The sequence below is a fragment of the Dermochelys coriacea genome, chromosome 6 (genome assembly GCF_009764565.3).
Source record: "Dermochelys coriacea isolate rDerCor1 chromosome 6, rDerCor1.pri.v4, whole genome shotgun sequence".
NCBI classification, from domain to species: Eukaryota; Metazoa; Chordata; order Testudines; family Dermochelyidae; genus Dermochelys; species Dermochelys coriacea.
Window position 1 is genome coordinate 16,642,706 of NC_050073.1, and position 19,348 is coordinate 16,662,053.

Sequence of the window (19,348 nt, forward strand, 5' to 3'; positions counted from 1 at the left end):
TGCGGTTGTATCTTAGAGCTTGGCTATAGACAATGGATCGTGTGGTGTGATCTGGATGAAAGCTGGAGGCATGTAGATAAGTATAGCGGTCAGTAGGTTTCCGGTATAGGGTGGTGGTTATGTGACCATCGCTTATTAGCACCGTAGTGTCCAGGAAGTGGATCTCTTGTGTGGACTGGTCTAGGCTGAGGTTGATAGTGGGATGGAAATTGTTGAAATCATGGTGGAATTCCTCAAGGGCTTTTTTTCCATGGGTCCAGATGATGAAGATGTCATCAATGTAGCGCAAGTAGAGTAGGGGCATTACGGGATGAGAGCTGAGGAAGTGTTGTCCTAAGTCAGCCATAAAAATGTTGGCATACTGTGAGGCCAGGCGGGTACTCATAGTAGTGCCGCTGATTTGAAGGTATACAAATGTGAAATAGTTATGGGTGAGGACAAAGTTCAGCCACCAGGTTTGCCATGACATTATCGGGGATACTGTTCCTGATGGCTTGTAGTCCATCTTTGTGTGGAATGTTGGTGTAGAGGGCTTCTACATCCATAGTGGCCAGGATGGTGTTTTCAGGAAGATCACTGATGGATTGTAGTTTCCTCAGGAAGTCAGTGGTCTTGAAGATAGCTGGGAGTTCTGGTAGCATAGGGCCTTAGGAGGGAGTCTACATAGCCAGACAATCCTGCTGTCAGGGTGCCAGTACCTGAGATGATGGGGCGTCCAGGATTCCCAGGTTTATGGATCTTGAGTAGCAGATAGAAAACCCCAGGACTGGGTTCTAGGGATGTGTCTGTGCGGATTTGTTCTTGTGCGTTTTCAGGGAATTTCTTGAGCAAATGGTGTAGTTTCTTTTGGTAACTCTCAATGTTCCTACTGTAGCACTGTATGAAAAGAGCTTCATCATGTTTCTGATTTGGACCAGTAGTGCTAGGGATTGAACATTCTTCCCCTAACTCTTCCACTGAAATCCCTGGGAAACAGGAGTTTCTTCACTCCTTCCGCAGTATGGGAGAATGGGAAGTTAATCTACTTGAACTAACATCTAAGCATATTTGCGTGGCTTGCTGCCAAACCCTGAAATTAAACATATGGTTCAATATATAAACTGAACCCTGCAGATTTCACACTGTGCTCTTGCCAATGAACTGCCACTTTTGTTTGACAGCAGTCCATACTCACTTGAAATGTGAGTCTCCATCACCCTCTGTTTCTAAGCCCACTGATAAACTATGGAATTTTTACATCCATGTCAAATTTAAGGGTATGTCTACACTGCAAGCAGTACAGTGGCACAACTGCAGTGCTGCAGCTTGTCATACTCTGCTTTAAGTGGTGGTTATTCCCTACAGTTACAATTTTCCCTTTCCACAGCGTTTAGAGTAGTTAAGTTCATGGGGAGTTTGATAGCATCCCTTTTGAACGGCAGAACCTTGTGTTAAGGTATCGTATTTCAGAAATTAACTTGAGTGGTCATTTCAATGTAATATGTGCAACTTACCGAGCGTATATACTAGAAGCATGACGTACAGGTTTAATAAAAATGTTTTTACACAGAAATGTAAAATTACCCTCATCAACCTATGCAAGTTTCATTATAACTGACTACAGTACACTAAATAAAAATAGTAAACGTTGCAGTCCTCACCAAATCGGCTGGACACTAGTGAGTGAAGTTAGGGTCTCGAACATAGAGCACATTTGTGCCCAACACCTGCAGGCCTCGCGCATTCTTAACCTGCTTGCTCTGCAAACTTCAACCCAAATCAAAGTAGAACAATTTTTTGGAAACTGCCACATGCTTTTAGTGCCAGGTATCCCTCCCTCTTCCCTCCTTACACTTGTAGCTAATTTGGATGTTGATAGAAGCCAATCTTACAATGCATAGTAGTTAACAACTTTTTTTTCCTCACGCTGTCCAGGTGAAAAATGAGGTTACTGCTCGCTCCCGTATTGCAAGAACTCTTGGCCTTGGTAAACCTGTACGTGGAGCTTCATTCCCTTCTGTGTATAAAGCGATAGAACCCTCACTTGGCCTTATGAGAGCAGATATTGGTGCAGCTTCTCTGTCTGTGTTTGGAGATCCCTATGAACTGGACCCATATGACAGGTAAGAACTTGGGATCAAGACCACAGATCTGATAATTTCTCAGATATGTTTTAATGCTGTTAAAATATATTAATACTAAATACCTGAATGCCTTCAAAATTAAATATTTCAAATATATATGTATTTGGAGGCGGGGTTCATAATTAAGACTAAGATTATGTCACAGAGGTCACAGATTCTGTGACTTCCAGAGATCTCTGTGACATTTTCTGCTTCAGCCCCGGAGCAGCAGAGCTGGAGCTTTCAGGTGGCAGGGGGCCCCCACACCTCTGAGCTGCTGCAGGATGTGGATGTTGGACCGCCCCCCACTGCCACAGTAGGGCTCAGGCTTGGGCTTGCATCACCCTGTCAGTCCCATTTTTGTCACCGTAATTTTTAGTAAAAGTCAGGTATAGGTCATGGACGATAAACAAAATTCATGGAGGCCTGTGACCTGTCCCTGACTTTTACTAAAAATAACTATGACAAAATCTTAGCCTTAGTCATAATATTTACCAGTAATACAAAACTACAGAGCAAAAGACGACTAGTGGTTGTGCCCAACTTCAGACTTTTTAGAGGGGCCTGATGTTCAGAAATTGCTGAGTATGTCCACCCTCTGAAAATCAAGCCATTTTAAGAAGTCTCATGTTGGGCATACAAAAATAATTAGTCATTTTTGTCATCTGTGTGTTAAGCTACTTAAGTGTCTTTAGAATCTGATTCTTGTTAACTAACTAGTGACTGAATGTGATATTTTTTATTAAGAAGTAGTTAGCAAATTTTGGGGGTTATAATGATGCAGTGCCTTAACTCTAAAAGTACAATGAATCTGTGGGGTTATATGGGTCTCTTCTCTCCCATCCCCCTTCAATTTTAAAATCCTGAATCAGAAGAAATCCTGCCAGATCATGTCAAAATGCCGCTTCTGAGTCACTTATCTCATGAATAAGTCTGAAACCTTTTTTAAAGCTTAATCTTAAATTGTAAAAGCATATTTGACCATTGTCATTAAAGGGATACTGCCCATTTGAAGTCTAATATATTTTAGAAAAGATTTAAAGATTGTTTCCGATAAGACACCTTCCCTTGAATATCCCCCTAACTTTTGTGATTTTATAGTTATGTTTACCTATATGTTAAAAAAACAACAAAAAACAAAAAAACTTCCTTCCTGCTGCAGTTTGAGACACCCATACAAACCACTATAAAGAACTATTGTATGCAAAAAGTTAACTAAAATAAAGGGAGGAAACTTTTTTCCTATGTTCTTTCAGGTCTAGTAGCCATTGCTGTGGTGTCAATAGTAGATAATTGTTTAAACAAGGGTTTTTAAGTTGACAGTTTCCCTTTGTGTGTGTTTGTGTCTGCAGTAATGAAGAGATTCCAGCCAACCCAGCTTCACCTGTGAGCACCAAAAGGAGAATTCTTTCCCAGTCAGCATTAAGATCTCATCGGCCTGTGGCTAGACCCGTTTCTGTGGGACTTTCTGGGTAAGGCAGCCAAATTATTATTATTATTTTAATTGTATAAAAACAGACACAGAAGGAATCTGGATCATAAGACTGAATGAGCTTTTTGGCTCTGGGTATCCAGAATCAGAGCACATTTTGGCCCTTCTTGGGCAGTTGTTAAGGAACTATAACTAAGGCTTTGTGTTTGTCACGGAAGTCATGGATGCGCCTGCTCTGGGGGCTGCCTGAGCAGCTTGGGCAGCCCCCAAGCCAGGCGCACCGGCCACTGCTGGGGCAATCTTGGGCCCTCCCCTGCCCCCCAGCAGCAGGAGTTTGGGTGTGGGGGAGCTAGGGGTTGGGGTGCGAGGCAGTGCTTACCTCGGAAGGGTGACAGGAACTCTCCTCCCTGAGCTCCTAGCTCCACATGCTGCCTCTGCCTGTAGGCCATGGTTCCCAGCCAATGCGAGCTGCAGATCTGGAGCTTGGGGGTGGAGCAGAGGCAGCACATGCAACTAGGAGCTGGGGTTGCTGATTCCCAGGAGCTGGGTAGGGAGCCTGATCAAGCCCCACCAACCCTTTGCCCTCCCAGCCCACGTGGTACCCCTTGGGCCGCAATTCCCCCCCATGCCACAACCCCCCCCCCGAGCACCCGGCATGCCCCCCAGCACCCACCATGGCCCCAGGACCGCCCTTCTGAGCCAACCCCCCACCCCCAGTTTTAGTCAGAGGTATATAGTAAAAGTCATGGACAGGTCATGGGCCGAGAATTTTTGTTTATTGCCCGTGACCTGCCCATGACTTTTACTAAAAATACCTGTGACTAGAACATAGCTTTAACTATAATACATTTTACACTAGTAACAGATCAATTTTTTTAAATTTGTCAGTGTCTAAGGTGCCACAAGTACTCCTTTTCTTTTAGTTCAATTAATGTCACATTGAGATACCTGCAGTTGGGTGATTTTTTTTTTTTTTTTTTTTAAGCACTTAGCCTTCTGCTTTGAACTGTCACATTTTGGCTGTCTTTCCTTGTGATTCACCATATCCCATTTTTACATCCTCCTTGCTTGCTCCTCGTTCAGTAGATCTAACTAACATTGAAATTTCAGATTTGGAAGTTATCCCTTCTTGTTCTGACATGTCGGGCCAATTTTTACCTTGTATGTTTAAAATGCAACGTTTGTCTGGGAGCACTAAGCAACCTGCAGTCTCTCTCAGTTAAAAATTGTGTCTGAGAAGTGGTGTGCACCACAAAAAAGGGTCCTCGTATTGTACTTCAGAAGAGTGGGCATATAACTGGTTCTACACAATGCGGTGCAAGAAGCTGCATATAATCTGAGAAGGAGATCAGTAAACTAGCGGATGATTTGGGTGACTAATCTGTTTCCTCTGCCATTTGGTAGAGTTTAGAAGGAGACTGAGGAAAGAGTGTTCACTTTTAACCTCTGTTTATATGTACTAGGCAATCAGTGATTCAGCTTTTCTCTGTTAAAATAAGCAGCAGAATATTTGGGACAATATCCCTTTAAAACAGGAATGGAATGCTAGAACTGGGATGTTCAGTTGCAGTTGAATGGAGGAGTTGGCTGAAGGAAGTGCAGTGAGAGCTTCAGGATTCCAGTGTGTTGGTGGCTGGAGGAGACGGGACAGAGCTGAGCGAATGAGGGGAGTCGGGGGACAGATTAGGGTATGAGTGAAAGGAAAAAGGAGAGTAAAAAAACCACTAAAGCAAGGAGAAGGTGAGTGTGGGGGAGAGAAGACTGGAAACACCCACCCACACCCACTGGAAAAATAAGGGAGCTTCAGGTTGTCATCTCACTGCCCCGACGGTATGATAAGTTCAAGTGAGTGGCTGCCTGTCTTTAGTTTGTAAGCAAGATAATCTGAGGAATAATGTGGTCATGCCTCTTGGCTATTTGGTATTTTTCTCCACTTCCTTACCTCTCATTTGGAGGAAGAGATTTTGGGAAGTCTCAGTGATCCTGTGGGATGACTTTGGGGGTAGCTTCTTGTTCAGAAGGCAGAATTATTTACCTGTAATTCAGCAGCTCTGAAGACATCACTTGACTGAATTACTGCTCATCTTCCCATCAGAGCTAGAAGGCAAACATTTTTACACTATGTGGTAGTTCTGTCATGTAGGCATATACTTCTGGCATAAATAATACTTTAAAGGTTGGACTGCTATTTGCTTTGTGCTCATCATGAACTGAAGTGGAGTGCCCCAAATGACACTGAGGCACTGGCACTTAGTCTGCCCTTCAGCTATGCCTACTGGTGCCTCAGTGGGCCAATAATATTTGAGAGTTATGGAAGTTCTAGAAAAAAGACCCAAGAGTAGGCATTCAGTAAAATGATGTCTCCAGAGGAAACAAAGTATAGGTAAGTAATTTCCCTAATGGTTAGGTAATACAGGGAGAGGGCTTTGTGTTGTCTATAGTTGAGCCCATTAATATAGCTCTTGGATTTAATTTGTCATGCACTCCGGTTCTTTTACAACAGGTGCCCATAAACCACTAAGTTATCTTAAGTAGATTCTTTGAGATAGTAATATAGGTCGGCTGAAAAGTAAACTGGGGAATGGGGAGGAAAGGTTGAGATAGACCAGACAGCTATGATGGGAGATATGCTTATGATAAACTTCTGAATGACACATTATGGTTTTTAACAAAATTAATAAGGTCTTTATAAAGTGTTTGTTTTTCAAACAATTGAATGACACATCCAAGTAGTGTTATTTCAGATGGCCACTGTAGTGGCTGAAGGCATTTGGCTTTAATTCTGATTTCATGCTGCAGAGCATACCTAAGACATGCAGGTATCTGATATAACCACTCATTTTGCCATTGTGTGGCACCAGTCCAGAGTGTAGGTATTTTGACCACCTCTCAGCAGAGGGCAGCAGAAGCTGAATGCCTTTTGTGAAGCCAGCTTCTGTAAAGGGAACTGTACTGGCTGAGCACACAGTCCTTTTGCAAGCCCCCAATAGCTGTTCTTAGTTTCATTGTAATATAATCCATTTGTACAATCTGAGAGCACTGTAAAAGTAAGGAAAATGTAACCCTTCTGTAACATGCAGGAGAAGTGTGCCTGTCTTGATTCCTGATCAAGAAACAGAAGCTCCCCCTGCGCCTGACCTGTTGGGAAGTATCCTGTCTGGACAGAGCCTCCTCATGATGAGTGGGTCTGATGTGGTCATCAACAGAGATGGTTCACTAACAGCAAAGAGGGCAGGTGAGGGTTTGGCTTCTCAGTTCTGAATTAACTGTTTTTGGTTTTTAGTCACATGGGTCTCTATCCTACAAACACTACATATGTGCTTAACTTTGAGCATATACATAAACATTTATGGGATCAAGGTTGTAGGTACTAACTAGAGTCAAAATAGTAAGTTTTTGACATGTCCACCCATGCTTCTGTTTTAATTGCATAGTGACAAGGTCATTGGAAGAAATGGTTTAATGGGAGGTGGTGGTTGTCACCTGTATAAATAGGGCCCTACCAAATTCACAGTCCATTTTGTTCGATTTCATGGTCATAGGAATTTAATAATCGTAAATTTCATGATTTCAGCTATTTAAATCTGAAATTTCACGGTGTTGTAATTGTAGGGGTCCTGACCCAAAAAGGAATCGTGGGTGGGGTCGTAAGGAGGTTGTAGGGGGTGTTGCGATACTGCTCCCCTTACTTCTGCGCTGCTGTTGGTGGCGGCACTACTTTCAGCGCTGGGCAGCTGAAGAATCGTGGCTGCTGGCCGGGAGCCTAGCTCTGAAGGCATAGCCACTGCCAGCAGCAGCACAGAAGTGAGGATGGCCTGGTATGGTATTGCCACCCTTACTTCGGCGCTGCCTGCGAGAGCTGGGCCCTCAGTCAGCAGCCGCCACTCTCTGGCTGTCCAGTCTGAGGGCAGCAGCACAGGAGTAGTATGGGTGGCATGGTGTGGTATTGCCACCTTTACTTCTGCGCGGCTGCTGGCAGGGCGGTGCCTTCAGAGCAGGGCATCCGTCCAACAGCTGCTGCTCTCTGGCCGCCCAGCTCTGAAGGCAGCACAGAAGTAAGGGTGGCAATACTGTGACTCCTCTAAAATAACCTTGCAGCCCCCTCCCCTCCTACAGCTCCCTTTTGGGTCAGGACTCCCAATTTGAGAGAGGCTGGTCTCCCCCTGTGAAATCTGTATAGTATGGGGTAAAAGCACACAAAAGGCCAGATTTCACAGGGGGAGACCAGGTTTCACGATCCCTGACACGTTTTTCATGGCCATGAATTTGGTAGGGCCCTATATATAAGTACTGCACTGTAGCTGTTTTGTCATTTGTCACAACTCTCAGTGAACTGGATGAAGCAAAGGGAACTTAAAACCCATTTTTCCTGGAATTTTGCATGTTTACTGCCTTCTTATTTGTGAAAAACACTGTAAATGATATGAACAGGTAACTCAAAGTACAGCGATGAGGAGCTGGGCAAGAAAATTAAATACTTGGTAGAATAGGTGCTGTGTTCATATATTCAGGTACATGCACTCTCCTGACTTAATCATTCTTATCTTGGAAAATACTTGTTCATATTGAAAACTTAAACGTAATTTTTAAAGCTAATTTTTCTTTAGTTCCCAACACATCACTGTCCATATATGTTAATCTGTCTATGGCTAAAAGATTAGAAACCATCTCATTTTATGCCCTTTGGTGTTTCCAAGTGCACTTGCTACTCTACTAGTGATATTTGATTGCCACAAAGACACCATTGTCCAACATAAGCCTTGAGCATTTGACTAAAATGGTAGTGGGTGTGGTGGCTTGCTGTTGCCAAGAATGCTTCCACAGGCAAAAGTGGAAGATTAAGACTTGTACAGAGTTAATGTTATTTTCATTTTGGAATAAAAAGTAAATGTTGAAAAGATTAACTTTTTATTTTGTATGTTTTAGTTCCGTCACTACAGAGAAACTCACTTAGTGACTTAAGAGTGGAAGATGGATCAGGAGAAAATCTTCAACCAAGTACATTGCACTCAGGGACCACAGCAAGCAGCTCCAGTGCAGAACCTTCAGTTTCATTGAGGCTGAATCCTCACACCAGACCCACCTCATCAAGCTTATTTTCAACATCATCCTCATTAAGCAGGTTCAAGAAGGTAGTGAACCCCGCACAGACGACAGCGGGAAGAGCAGCTGTTAGATTAGAATATTCAATGACTCCTAGATCTGTTCAGACTCTCAGTGTGGCAAATCCAAGCAGACCTGGTCTAAAATCAGATGAAATGCCTAGATTTAATGGGGATTCTAAACATGCAGTGCCCTCTTGTTCCACATCTTCGAAACCCTTCAACAGTAACTCTAATTTGAGTTCAAAAAGTGTTGCTGTGAGACAGCTGCTAAAACCAGCAGCTCCCAAGAGGATTGATATCTCTGAGCTTCCCAGGATACCAAAGATTAAAAAGGAAGTAGTCAGCAGGCATTCGGAATCAGAACCTTCTGGGAACCAAAACTGTGACATCCCCGGTTCCTGTATAACCCAGTTGACTGGCAAAGGGAGCACTAATCAGTCAGGAAAAGGTAGCAAGATGGAAAGCAACAAGTCAAATACCAAGGAATCTCAACAGACACACACAAGTGGAGGCTCTTTTTCCACAAATACAGGTGTCTATGGGAGTACAACACTGTTGGGGTCTTCCAGGAGTAAAGGTGTAAGCTCTTCTTTTGAGAGCTTTAAGATTAATATCCCTGGAAATGCAGGGCATTCCAGTAGACTGTCTAATCCTGGGTTTTGTAATACCTTCCGCCCTGTAGACGACAAAGTGCAACGGAAAGAGAATCCTTCCCCTCTCTTCTCAATTAAAAAACCAAAGCAGATCAAAAGTGAAATATTATACGATCCCTTTGATCCAACAGGCTCAGATTCAAGTTCAACAAACAGCAGTCCTGAAAGGCTTGTCTCAGGGGTGCCGCTAACAAACATCACCAGAACCATTTCAATTGAAAGTCCCAGAGTTCAAACATTTCAAACTGTACGTCGTTTTACCCCTTACACGGTAGAAAATATCTTTGGGTCGGGTGCTGAATCATCTGATGTTCTGTCAAGTAACACAGAGTCTCATGATGATGTGACAATAGAGGGTAGGATTGTGGAACAGATCTCTGATACTGAACAAGAGAAAATGGATGAGGAAGAATCTCAGAGTAGTCCCTGTACTTCATCTGCAGTCAAACGAACTTCTAATCTGGAGTATTTAAAAGAAGAAAGCAGAGAAAGTTCTCGTGTGTTCTTTGATGCAGAAGACCTAGCTAGAGCTAATATGAAGCTGGAGCCAGATAGCCACTCTAGTAATGATGGGCAGCAAAAAATTCATAAAAGAGAACAAGTGGAGAGAGAGTCACGTTCCCGATCCCGGTCAAACTCCAGCTCCCGAAGCCGGAAAAAATTGAAAAGAAAAAAGGCACTCCTCAAAGAACATAAGAGAATCCCATCAAGGTCCAGGTCAAGAACACGCTCGAAGGAAAGAAGCTCCAGGTCTGCCTCTTGGTCAGTTGAAGAGGACTACAGTAAAACGCACAAATTGAAATCCAAGAACAGGAGGTCTTCTAGTGATCGTTCCAGTAGCCATGAACGATCAAAAAAAAAGAAAGCAAAGGATAAAACGAAAGACAGAAAAGCAAAAGGTTCCTGGTCCAGGGACAGAAAGAAATCCAGGTCACGCTCAGGGAGTCCTGACAGCTCGTCTTTTGAGTTTTATGAAAGCCGAAAAAAGAAAAGGCGATCTGGCTCTCGATCAAGAGGAAGAGAGAGTTCCCGATCAAATAGCATTGAGAGAACTAAAAGGCGGAAGCACAGGAGAGACAAAAGCTATGAGAGATATGATAAAAAGGATGATAGCTCAAGACCAAGGGAGAGAAAGAGATCAAGATCCAGGTCACGGGAGAGGAGAAAATGGAGATCTCGGTCACGTTCTGTATCAAGGTCAAGGGAGCACAAAAGCACTAAATCTAGGGGGAAAAGGCCACGATCTAGATCACGCTCCAAGGAAAGAAAGCACAAGCCAAAAGAGGTGTCATTGCTTCCTCCTCCAGAGAAGGATCAGAGGTTTTCAGATGACAATGTATTTAGTGTTTTTGTACATTGTCATTCTTTGAAACAAGATCTGGAAGAGCCAACACCAGAAGATGTTTCCTTAAACCTCCAGTCAGCCATCATACCCGAAAAGGAGATTCCAAGAGACACTGCTGTACGACAGGAAAATGCCCAAGAGAGTGCAGAGATGGAGCAAATCTCTGAGGAATTTACAAATGAAGCTGCGCCCCCGCTGCCAGAGAACACAAATTTTTTTGCTTCACATGACAATATAGATGCTTTCCTTGAGAGGGAATTAATAGATGGGACTGATTCAGTTGTGGTTAGTAGCCACAACAGTGTGAACCTGGAGGAGACTAAAACTAAAATAGAAGATATTGAAGTGTGTCCATCTCTAATAGAATCACCTCAAGAGAGGGAAGTTATTGTGCAGGATGAAAGTGATGCAACACCAACTCAAAGCTTATCTGAAAATAAAGTTGTGGAGTGTGTGAAAGATGCTAACGATGAGTGCCCTGTGTTAGATAAAAAAGCCAATGACGTAAATAAGCCTGAGCTGGAGGCAGTATCTCAGGGTCCTGTGTTGAAAGCTAAAGCACTTGTGAAAAGAGTTACATGGAATTTACAAGAGGAAGAAAGTGATGCATTGACTGCTGAAAAAACACCAAGTAAGTTTGTGGGGGGTGTGTGTGTGTGTGTGTGTGTGTGTGTGTGTGTGTGTGTGTTTTGCCAAAAAAAAGTCATAATTAGGGATATGATTTGGTCACAGATTCCATGACTTTAACAGATCTCCTTGACTATTTTTGCTTGGGCTTCAGCCCCACCATGACTATGCCATGATTTTGTACATTTTTACTATGACTTCTCTGTGAATTTTGCCTAATTTTAGTGTGACAAAATCAAATCCATATCATAATGCACTGAGTATGTTGTCTGTAAGGGACCGTATTGGTGAAATAGAAAGCTGTCTCGCACTTGTGTAGTGAAACTCTGAAGAAAAGTCATTGACATAACTGTGTATGTCTACCCTACGGGCAGCACAACTGCAACTACACTGCATAGATAGTTGCTACAGCTATGGAAGGGGTTTTTCAATTCCTGTAGTAAATCCACCCTCTTGAGAGGCAGTAGCTAGGTAGTCAGAAGAATTTTTCCATCTGCCTGGATGCATCTATGGGGGGAGGGAGGGTTAGGTTGGCTTAATTACATCACCGAGGGTATGAAATTTTTCACAGCCCTGTGTGGTGGAGCTGGGTCAATCTGATTTTTAGGTGCAGACCAGGTCTCTCATTGTCTAAAGTGACCAGTGGCACAGATAACTGCTCTTCATTCTTGTTAGCCCTGCAGAGCCAACACAGTTAAGAGGGATGTAACGGGATTTTGTTCCTTCTTGTGCATCAACTGAATTGTTTGACAAGTTCCAATCAGTTATACTTGTGCAAACCCAGTAAAAACAATAGGCCTACACAAATTTCTCTTGGCTCGTAATTGAAAGGCAGAGAGATTGTTCAGGTGTAGTGACAGACCTTCTTTGTCCTGCGGAGCCTCGGTGCTGGGTGTGATTGTGATGAAAAGAATCCAGCTGGACTTGGATCCCAGGTTGAGTTTGCAAGACTGGACAAAAAATCATCTTTTTACTTAGCACATGTGATATGGAAATCATTGAGACAATATGAACATAGGTCTGTCCCTGCAAGGCTGTTAAACCTCTTTCAGAGTAGAACTGCGTCTCAAACATCTTAATGGGGCATGATTTTCAAAAAGTAATGATCAGCCTCTAAAATTCAAATGTTTCAAGCTGGTCACCCAAAATCACTAGTTACTTTTGAAAATGTGGGCTAGTGTGTGTAATCAGATTTTCTTTTTGCAGCTGAAAATCCTCACTTAGCAGAAGTTGTGAAATATAAAATGAGTCACTGCACAGAATTCTTTCTTAGCCAGTGGCATTGCTAGATTTTTGCTTTTCTTACGGCTTGCTTTGTACTTGTGATGCATTGGGTTTATCACTGTTGTTAAATGCTTTTTTCTTGGGAATTTTAGGGGTGCCGTTTTACAAACTTCAGAGAGCAAAGGAAGGGGCCTGGAAAGCAGAGGACTTGAGCCAAACATTAAATCAGGTGCAGTTAAATGAGCCTCCTCCAACCAATTATATGATTCCTGAGCCTATGTTTCCTGATCTAGATTCCTCTCAGGTTGGTTCTGACTCCAAAAGCGAAGTGTCATGGAAGGCCATTCCACGTCATCCGTGACCTCGTTGTGCCCCGCCCCTTCCATTACAGAATTCTGCTCCTTTCTCTGCGTGTAGTACGTTCCATACAGCCCATGCACTTCAGCAATCCGCTAACTGCTTATTCCTTCAAACGGTGCTCTCACGTAGATTAAAAATCAAAGTTCATTACTTTACTTTGCAATATACTTATAGCTTCTATTTTCCAGCATTTATTTGCCCCCCAAAATCTTGCTTTTGGGGAACAAATTGTCTTGCTGTAAAACCCAGCTTTTTGGCCGTGGTTCATACTATACATGCTTGTCCATCTGTGCTGCCCACCAGTGAGAAGTTGAGTAGGAGTAGTGCTGGCTGCTGGAGCACAGAAGTCTTGCTGTGGCATGGAAACCTCAGCCCTTTTGACTTAAAGAAATGTTTAGCAGTAAATCACTTCTCTGTTTCAGTGGGTAAAAGCTGCTTTTAAATTCCCTAAACTCTGCTTTTCTGCACTGTAATATCAAGAAGCATTTGCCAAAGAGTGTCTCTATTTTGCAGGTATACAGTCAAAACATACCTTTGACACAACCTCTGCCCTCAAGCCTGCCACCCTATGCACCAGTCAGTCAGCCCACAGTTCAGTTCATAATGCAGGGGAGTCTTCCTCTGCTTGGCTGTGTGGCAGGACAGAGTTTGACTCCAGAGCCAGACAGCCTGGCTACAGCTTCTGAACCAGGAAATCAGGCTGCTTCGGTTGGAGATGTGGAAGAGAAAATCAAAGCACCTAAACCTCCATTGGATAAAACAAAAAATGAAGAAGTGAGTGAAAGCCCTGATGTTAACATAGATCTAGAGTTATGTACTCGGGCTGTTCCAATCCCACTGAGGCATTTGTGTGTTGTCATAAATCATGAGCAACACTTCCGTGGCTTGTCACTATAATCAAAAATGAGAGATGAATGAGATGTTCCATTTTGTTTAACTTGCTTTAGGGTCACAAATATTATTTCATGCCATGTGACTTCACTGTCCCTAATGCCACAGAGTGACTAACTTTGCTTTGGATCACAGTGGAACTGCCAGTGGAACACTGGACCAACCTTGTCTTTGGTTTATCTGGGTCTTCCTCTGTGTGACAACTCTTTTGTGTGTCAGACCCCTTCCTAGGTCTCTACCCTAATTAGTTTCACTCCGCAGCTCCTGCTAGACGACAGGAGCAGACCTCTGCTGTAGCTGAGTTCTCTTAGAAAGAGGAGGTGAGGCTCTTTTCTGCATAGCCACCTACTCCTCTCCCCTGCCCATCACAATGAAACTGACTAGGACTGCATCAGTTTCTTGCTTCTATTTGTTGGCATCAAACCGCCACAAGTGTGGAATTTCTCTGCAGGGGGAGTTTGAGTGCAATTTAAAACATTTGGGATGTTTGACCTACTATCAAATGCCAAATGGTAAATTCCTGAAAGCCAAAATGTTCAAACTTGCATAAATACCTGAATTCATTCTCTTCTTTTTTGAAATGATCATAATTTGGGTACAGCAGAAGTCTAGATACTTTAGTTAGAGAATCATAGAAACGTAGGACTGGAGTGGACTTCAGGAGGTTATCTAGTCCATCCCCCTTTGCTGAGGCAGGACAATATATACCTAGACCATCCCTGACAGGTATTTTGTCTGACCTGTTCTTAAAAATCTCCAATGACAGAAATTCCACCGCTTCCTGTAGTAACTTAATTATCCTTATAATTAGAAGTTTTTTCCTGCTATCTAACCTAACCTAATTTCCTTTGCTACAGATTAAGTTAATTACTACTTGTCCTACCTGCATTACATCCACTGCCAGTGACTTGATGCTGAGTTGAGTTTCTTGATTGGATTCACTGTCTATCTTTGGGCCTGTAATAGTTATTAACACCTATGTGCAAGTCCTAAAAATCACATTTATTATATCTACTGCTGGGTCCATAAAAAAAGGCTTACTAGCACTGATAATCTATGACTGAGCAGCAATTTTTATGTAACGTGAATTCAGTTGCAACAGAAGAATTGTAAGCTGCTTTTGATGTGATTTGTAATACTTTATCTTGGAGACCTCTCTACTACCCATCTTTTCTGTGTAATGTTAGGGCTATTTGAAGTTGAAGTGTTATCTTCCCAGCTGTGATTTGCCTTCATAAACAATCTCAGAGCCTTTTAGGTACTCTTTTTATCAATGGATGGATGCTTCACATTCAAGGCTGCTGGATTAGGGAGGTTAGTTCAAAAAATTAATAAACAAGTGAATTGAGGAATGACTGTCAAAATATAGTACAACCCTCATTTTTTTTCAGAGTAACTTGGCACTGAGAAGGGTTTCACTGGAACAGGAATTGTAGTTTGCACAACGTGTGACTTTCATTCTAGTTCACTATAAGTGGGTTTCACTGCACTTGTAACTTTTTAAGTCTTGAAATAAATCATCACTTTGTCAGCTGACTTTTTTTAATAGGGCTGGACTTGGGAGGCTGCTTACAGATAATCTTGGGTTAAAAAGAAAAGGAGTACTTGTGGCACCTTAGAGACTAACAAATTTATTTGAGCATAAGCTTTCGTGAGCTACAGCTCACTTCATCGGATGCATCCAATGAAGTGAGCTGTAGCTCACGAAAGCTTATGCTCAAATAAATTTGTTAGTCTCTAAGGTGCCACAAGTACTCCTTTTCTTTTTGCGAATACAGACTAACACGGCTGCTACTCTGAATCTTGGGTTACTCATTCTTCCTTTTTGATTTGTAGTATATGAAGAAACTCCACATGCAAGAGAGGGCTGTGGAAGAAGTGAAACTTGCCATTAAGCCCTTTTACCAGAAGAGGGAGATTACCAAGGAGGAATATAAAGATATTCTCCGAAAAGCAGTACAAAAGGTAAAAAAAGGAAATGTTTACTTTTAAAACAGAAGGGGAACTGCACGGACAGTTAGGTGCCAAAGTTTGGATTACATTTATAAGCTCTTGTAGTTACATGCTGTAACAGAGTGGCAGATTCTAGAACTCTACATGGGATCTTGCAGAGCTTTGACATAAGAACTAGGTGTTTTAGGCAGGGCTGATAGCATCACCTATTATTTAAAGTTCTCTGACATTTCCCATTTTAATACCCTCTTTTTTCAGTTGCTAATAACTTTGCCACGCTTTAACTGGTTGGGCCGATATTTTCCATGTTGGGGGTCTGCCTCAGGCTGAATTTTCTTTGGAAAATATCAGCCAAAATAGTCTCATTTCCAAGACTGAGCTAGGGAAGTATACGTTGTTTTTCTCCTGCTAAATTCTGTGACCTTTTCTTGGAACAGCTAATGTCCCCAAGCTTTGGAGCAGGGATTTGGCAAGAGGTGGCCTTTGCGTCAAGGATGTGCCTTTTGCCATCCCCCTGAAAATCTACCCAAGTTGTAAGACTTTGAAAAATCGCGGTTCATGCATACTTGGGCTTCTTTAGTTTTATCTTCTAAAATCGAAGAAGATTCTTACTTCATTGAGCTCATTTGAGCCTCTCTCAGTGCTGACCAGGCTGCGCATGCACCATCCCCACAGATCAGCTGAGCATACTCCCTCCAGCCCAGAACTCCAGGGGCAAAGCCAGACTTTCCTTGGAATGGTTGATCCCAACTGCTCTGGGTTGGACTAGGCATTGGCAGTGAGAGCAGGGAGCCTCTCTCTCCTGCACTCTCACTGACTCCTCCCTGCTAGCATCCATGTAACTTGGAGGAAACATTGATTCAAATGCAGAGGGAATAAAAACTGGACTGGGAGAGGGCATAGTTGGATTCAGGCTTATAGTCTGAGACTGGGAGGGAATGGGTAGGGGAGAAAAATTGGCACGGGCTGGGAAGAGACTGAGCTTGGGAGCTGCAGGGGAGGGTGGGCTGAGACTGGTTGGGCAAGGAGGCAGATTCAAAACCAGAGGGGGAGAGACTAGAATTATGAGCTAATGAAGGAAATGGAGGGGTGGCGAACAAGAGCTGGGGTGGAACATTGATACTGGATGAGGAGACTGGGCTGGCTGACTGGGCAAGGAGCCAGGGATGGGGTAGGCAAAGGAAGGCTGAAATTGAATGAGAAGAATGACTGTGAATAGGAGCCAGTGAGGAGGAAGCGGGAGAGAGTGGATGAGGACCTGGGAGAGGGAGAGACTGGCAGTGCGTGGGAGAGGTTGGGATTTAGGGAGCTTGGAGGGGGTTGTTAGAACCAATGGGGCAAGGAGACTGGGGATTGAGGAGTGGAACCGGAGATTGGGGAAACAAGGCGAATGATACTGGGATAAGGAGCTAAGGGTATGGAAGAAACAGAACTGGGACAGGGATGGAGACAGGGCAGAAGGGATCAAGCTTGGGAAACAGGCAAAATAGTCTGTGCCTACTAGATGATACCCACCTCCTGATTCTGGAATAGAATTAGAGATTCTTGAGTCTTGCCATTCCTCTGCTGTCAGCAAATATCCATGAATCCTATTGGCACAGCATGTATCTCATCCTATTCTAAGTGCTTGTCCCTATAGAGGGTGACAACTTACTACTGTCGGGTAGTCTATTAGGTCTGTGCAGTTGATGTAAAGGTTTTAACTCTGCGGTTGACCCATAGGGGTGTGTACATGATGCCACGTAATTGGATTTCTATACTTTCAGTTTGCTTTGTTGAAAAACCTAGGAAATTACACACAGACTACATTTTAAAAAAAACTTTGAGGTTGGAAAGTCAAGTACTCAGTTAGGAAATGCCAGAATTCAGGTTGCTTGTGCAACTTGAATTCAGCCCTCTTGTGTGTATTCATTATGATGCAGTCTTTATTACATGATCAAGCAGTACAGTGCTCAGTTCTTGAGCAGCTTTTAATATTTTGTTTTAGGCTCACTGTTCTGTGTGTGGCTTTAGGCCTTTTTTGTTGCTCACTAATCAAATTCTTCAAAGACACAATTATTAATTTCCTCATGGGCTTTTCTATGGCATTCATCACAATAGTATCCAAGTGCTTCACAAATATTATCTTCATAATACTTCTGTGTGGTGGTGAGTGACATTATCCCCATTTTGCAGATTGGCCTCTCGTGCCACAGTTGCCTAAAGAAATCCACTATTTTGAGTGCCCAAGTTGAGACACCTAGGAGCTGATTTTTCAGAGTTCTTAGCCTTATAGAGCACTTCATACATTCAAAGCACAGCTCCTGTTGACTTCATGCTCGGCACTTCTGCAAGTCAGCCACTCAGAAATAAGGAACACGTAATTATTGACCACCTGTGAAAAGTTTCGTTTAGGTGACTTGCCCAGCATTACATAGAAACTCTGTGGCAGAGACAGGGATAGAATCCAATTCTCTAAGGTAGCATTCAACTGCCTTAACCATGAGACTTCCCTTCCTCTTCCTGCAATCTCCTGACTCCTCCATTGCACACATTCCAACTTCTGCAACAATTTAGGCTGGGGTCCTACAGACAACAGGCTGCTTCACTACACAACCCTGATTCATCACCAGAGCAGATCCATCCTGCTCCTTGAATGAGGAAGGAGGCCTATGGAACATATAGTATGTGGATCATGTGTTTAAGACCATATTAAATGCATAAACACAAGGGGGCTGAATTAAGGTTGCACAGGCAACCTGAATTCTGGCATTTCCTAACTTTTGAGCATTTGACTTTGCAACTGTAAAATGTTCTTTTAAATGTAGCTTTTTATGTTGTTATTTTGGGTCATTCTGTCTCAGGATTTTGAATTCTGCGTAGGCATGCAGAGATTTTTGCCAAGCCACTTGGACGTTATGTCCAATAAGCTTCATTGTAGGTACATAAGAGGAGTCAGTCTTTCTGAAATGATGAGAATCATGCTCCAGTGACAGAAATCCTCCAGGGAAAACCTCAGAGGAGCCCTTTCTGCGGCGCAAGCTTAGACTGACATCTGTGTTCTGTTATGTTTGAGTTACCAATAAAGCCAGCTAAAGCAGGGGTGGGCAAGCTTTTTGGGCCGGGGGCCACATCTGGGTGGGAAAATTGTATGCAGGGCTGGGGCAGGGGGTTGGGGTGCGGGGTGTGGGAGGCGGTGCGGTGTGCAGGAACGGGCCCAGGGTAAGGGATTGGGGCAGAGGAGGGGTGCAGAGGTGTATGAGGGGGCTCAGGGAAGGGGGTTGGGGTGCAGGAGGGGTGCAGAGTGCAGGAGAGGGCTCGGTGCAGGAGGGAGATCAGGGCAGGAAGTTGGGGTGCAGGAGGAGTGTGGGGTGTGGCAGGGGCTCAGGGCAGGTAGCTGGGGGGCAGGGGTGCAGGAGGGGTTCGGGCTCCGGCCTGGTGCCACTTACCTAAAGCGGCTCCAGGGTGGCAGCGGCATGCACCGGGGGGGGGGGGACCCACAGGGCTCCGTGTGCTACCCTTGCCACGCCTCCTGGGACCTCCCCCAAAGCTCCCTTTGGCCACGGTTCCCTGTTCCCGACCAATGGGAGCTGTAGGGGGCGGTGCCTGGAGGCAAGGGCAATGCATGGAGCCCTCAGCACCACCCCTCCCCCGCCGCCACCGCCAACACAGGGACA

At 43.7% G+C, this 19,348-nt stretch overlaps 1 protein-coding gene across 6 annotated transcripts in view; it reads left to right on the top strand.

Annotated features, from left to right (window-relative positions):
• The window catches only part of PHRF1 (PHD and ring finger domains 1), a 51,406-nt gene that overhangs the window by 23,666 nt on the left and 8,392 nt on the right, over positions 1 to 19,348 (top strand). For all 6 annotated transcript variants that reach the window (XM_038406342.1, XM_043516781.1, XM_043516780.1 and 3 more), the window contains 7 exons: positions 1,915 to 2,102; positions 3,455 to 3,574; positions 6,615 to 6,769; positions 8,461 to 11,268; positions 12,641 to 12,717; positions 13,362 to 13,622; positions 15,576 to 15,704. In XM_038406342.1, coding sequence (XP_038262270.1) covers positions 1,915 to 2,102; positions 3,455 to 3,574; positions 6,615 to 6,769; positions 8,461 to 11,268; positions 12,641 to 12,717; positions 13,362 to 13,622; positions 15,576 to 15,704 — 3,738 coding nt within the window. The remainder of the gene's footprint in view (positions 1 to 1,914; positions 2,103 to 3,454; positions 3,575 to 6,614; positions 6,770 to 8,460; positions 11,269 to 12,640; positions 12,718 to 13,361; positions 13,623 to 15,575; positions 15,705 to 19,348) is intronic.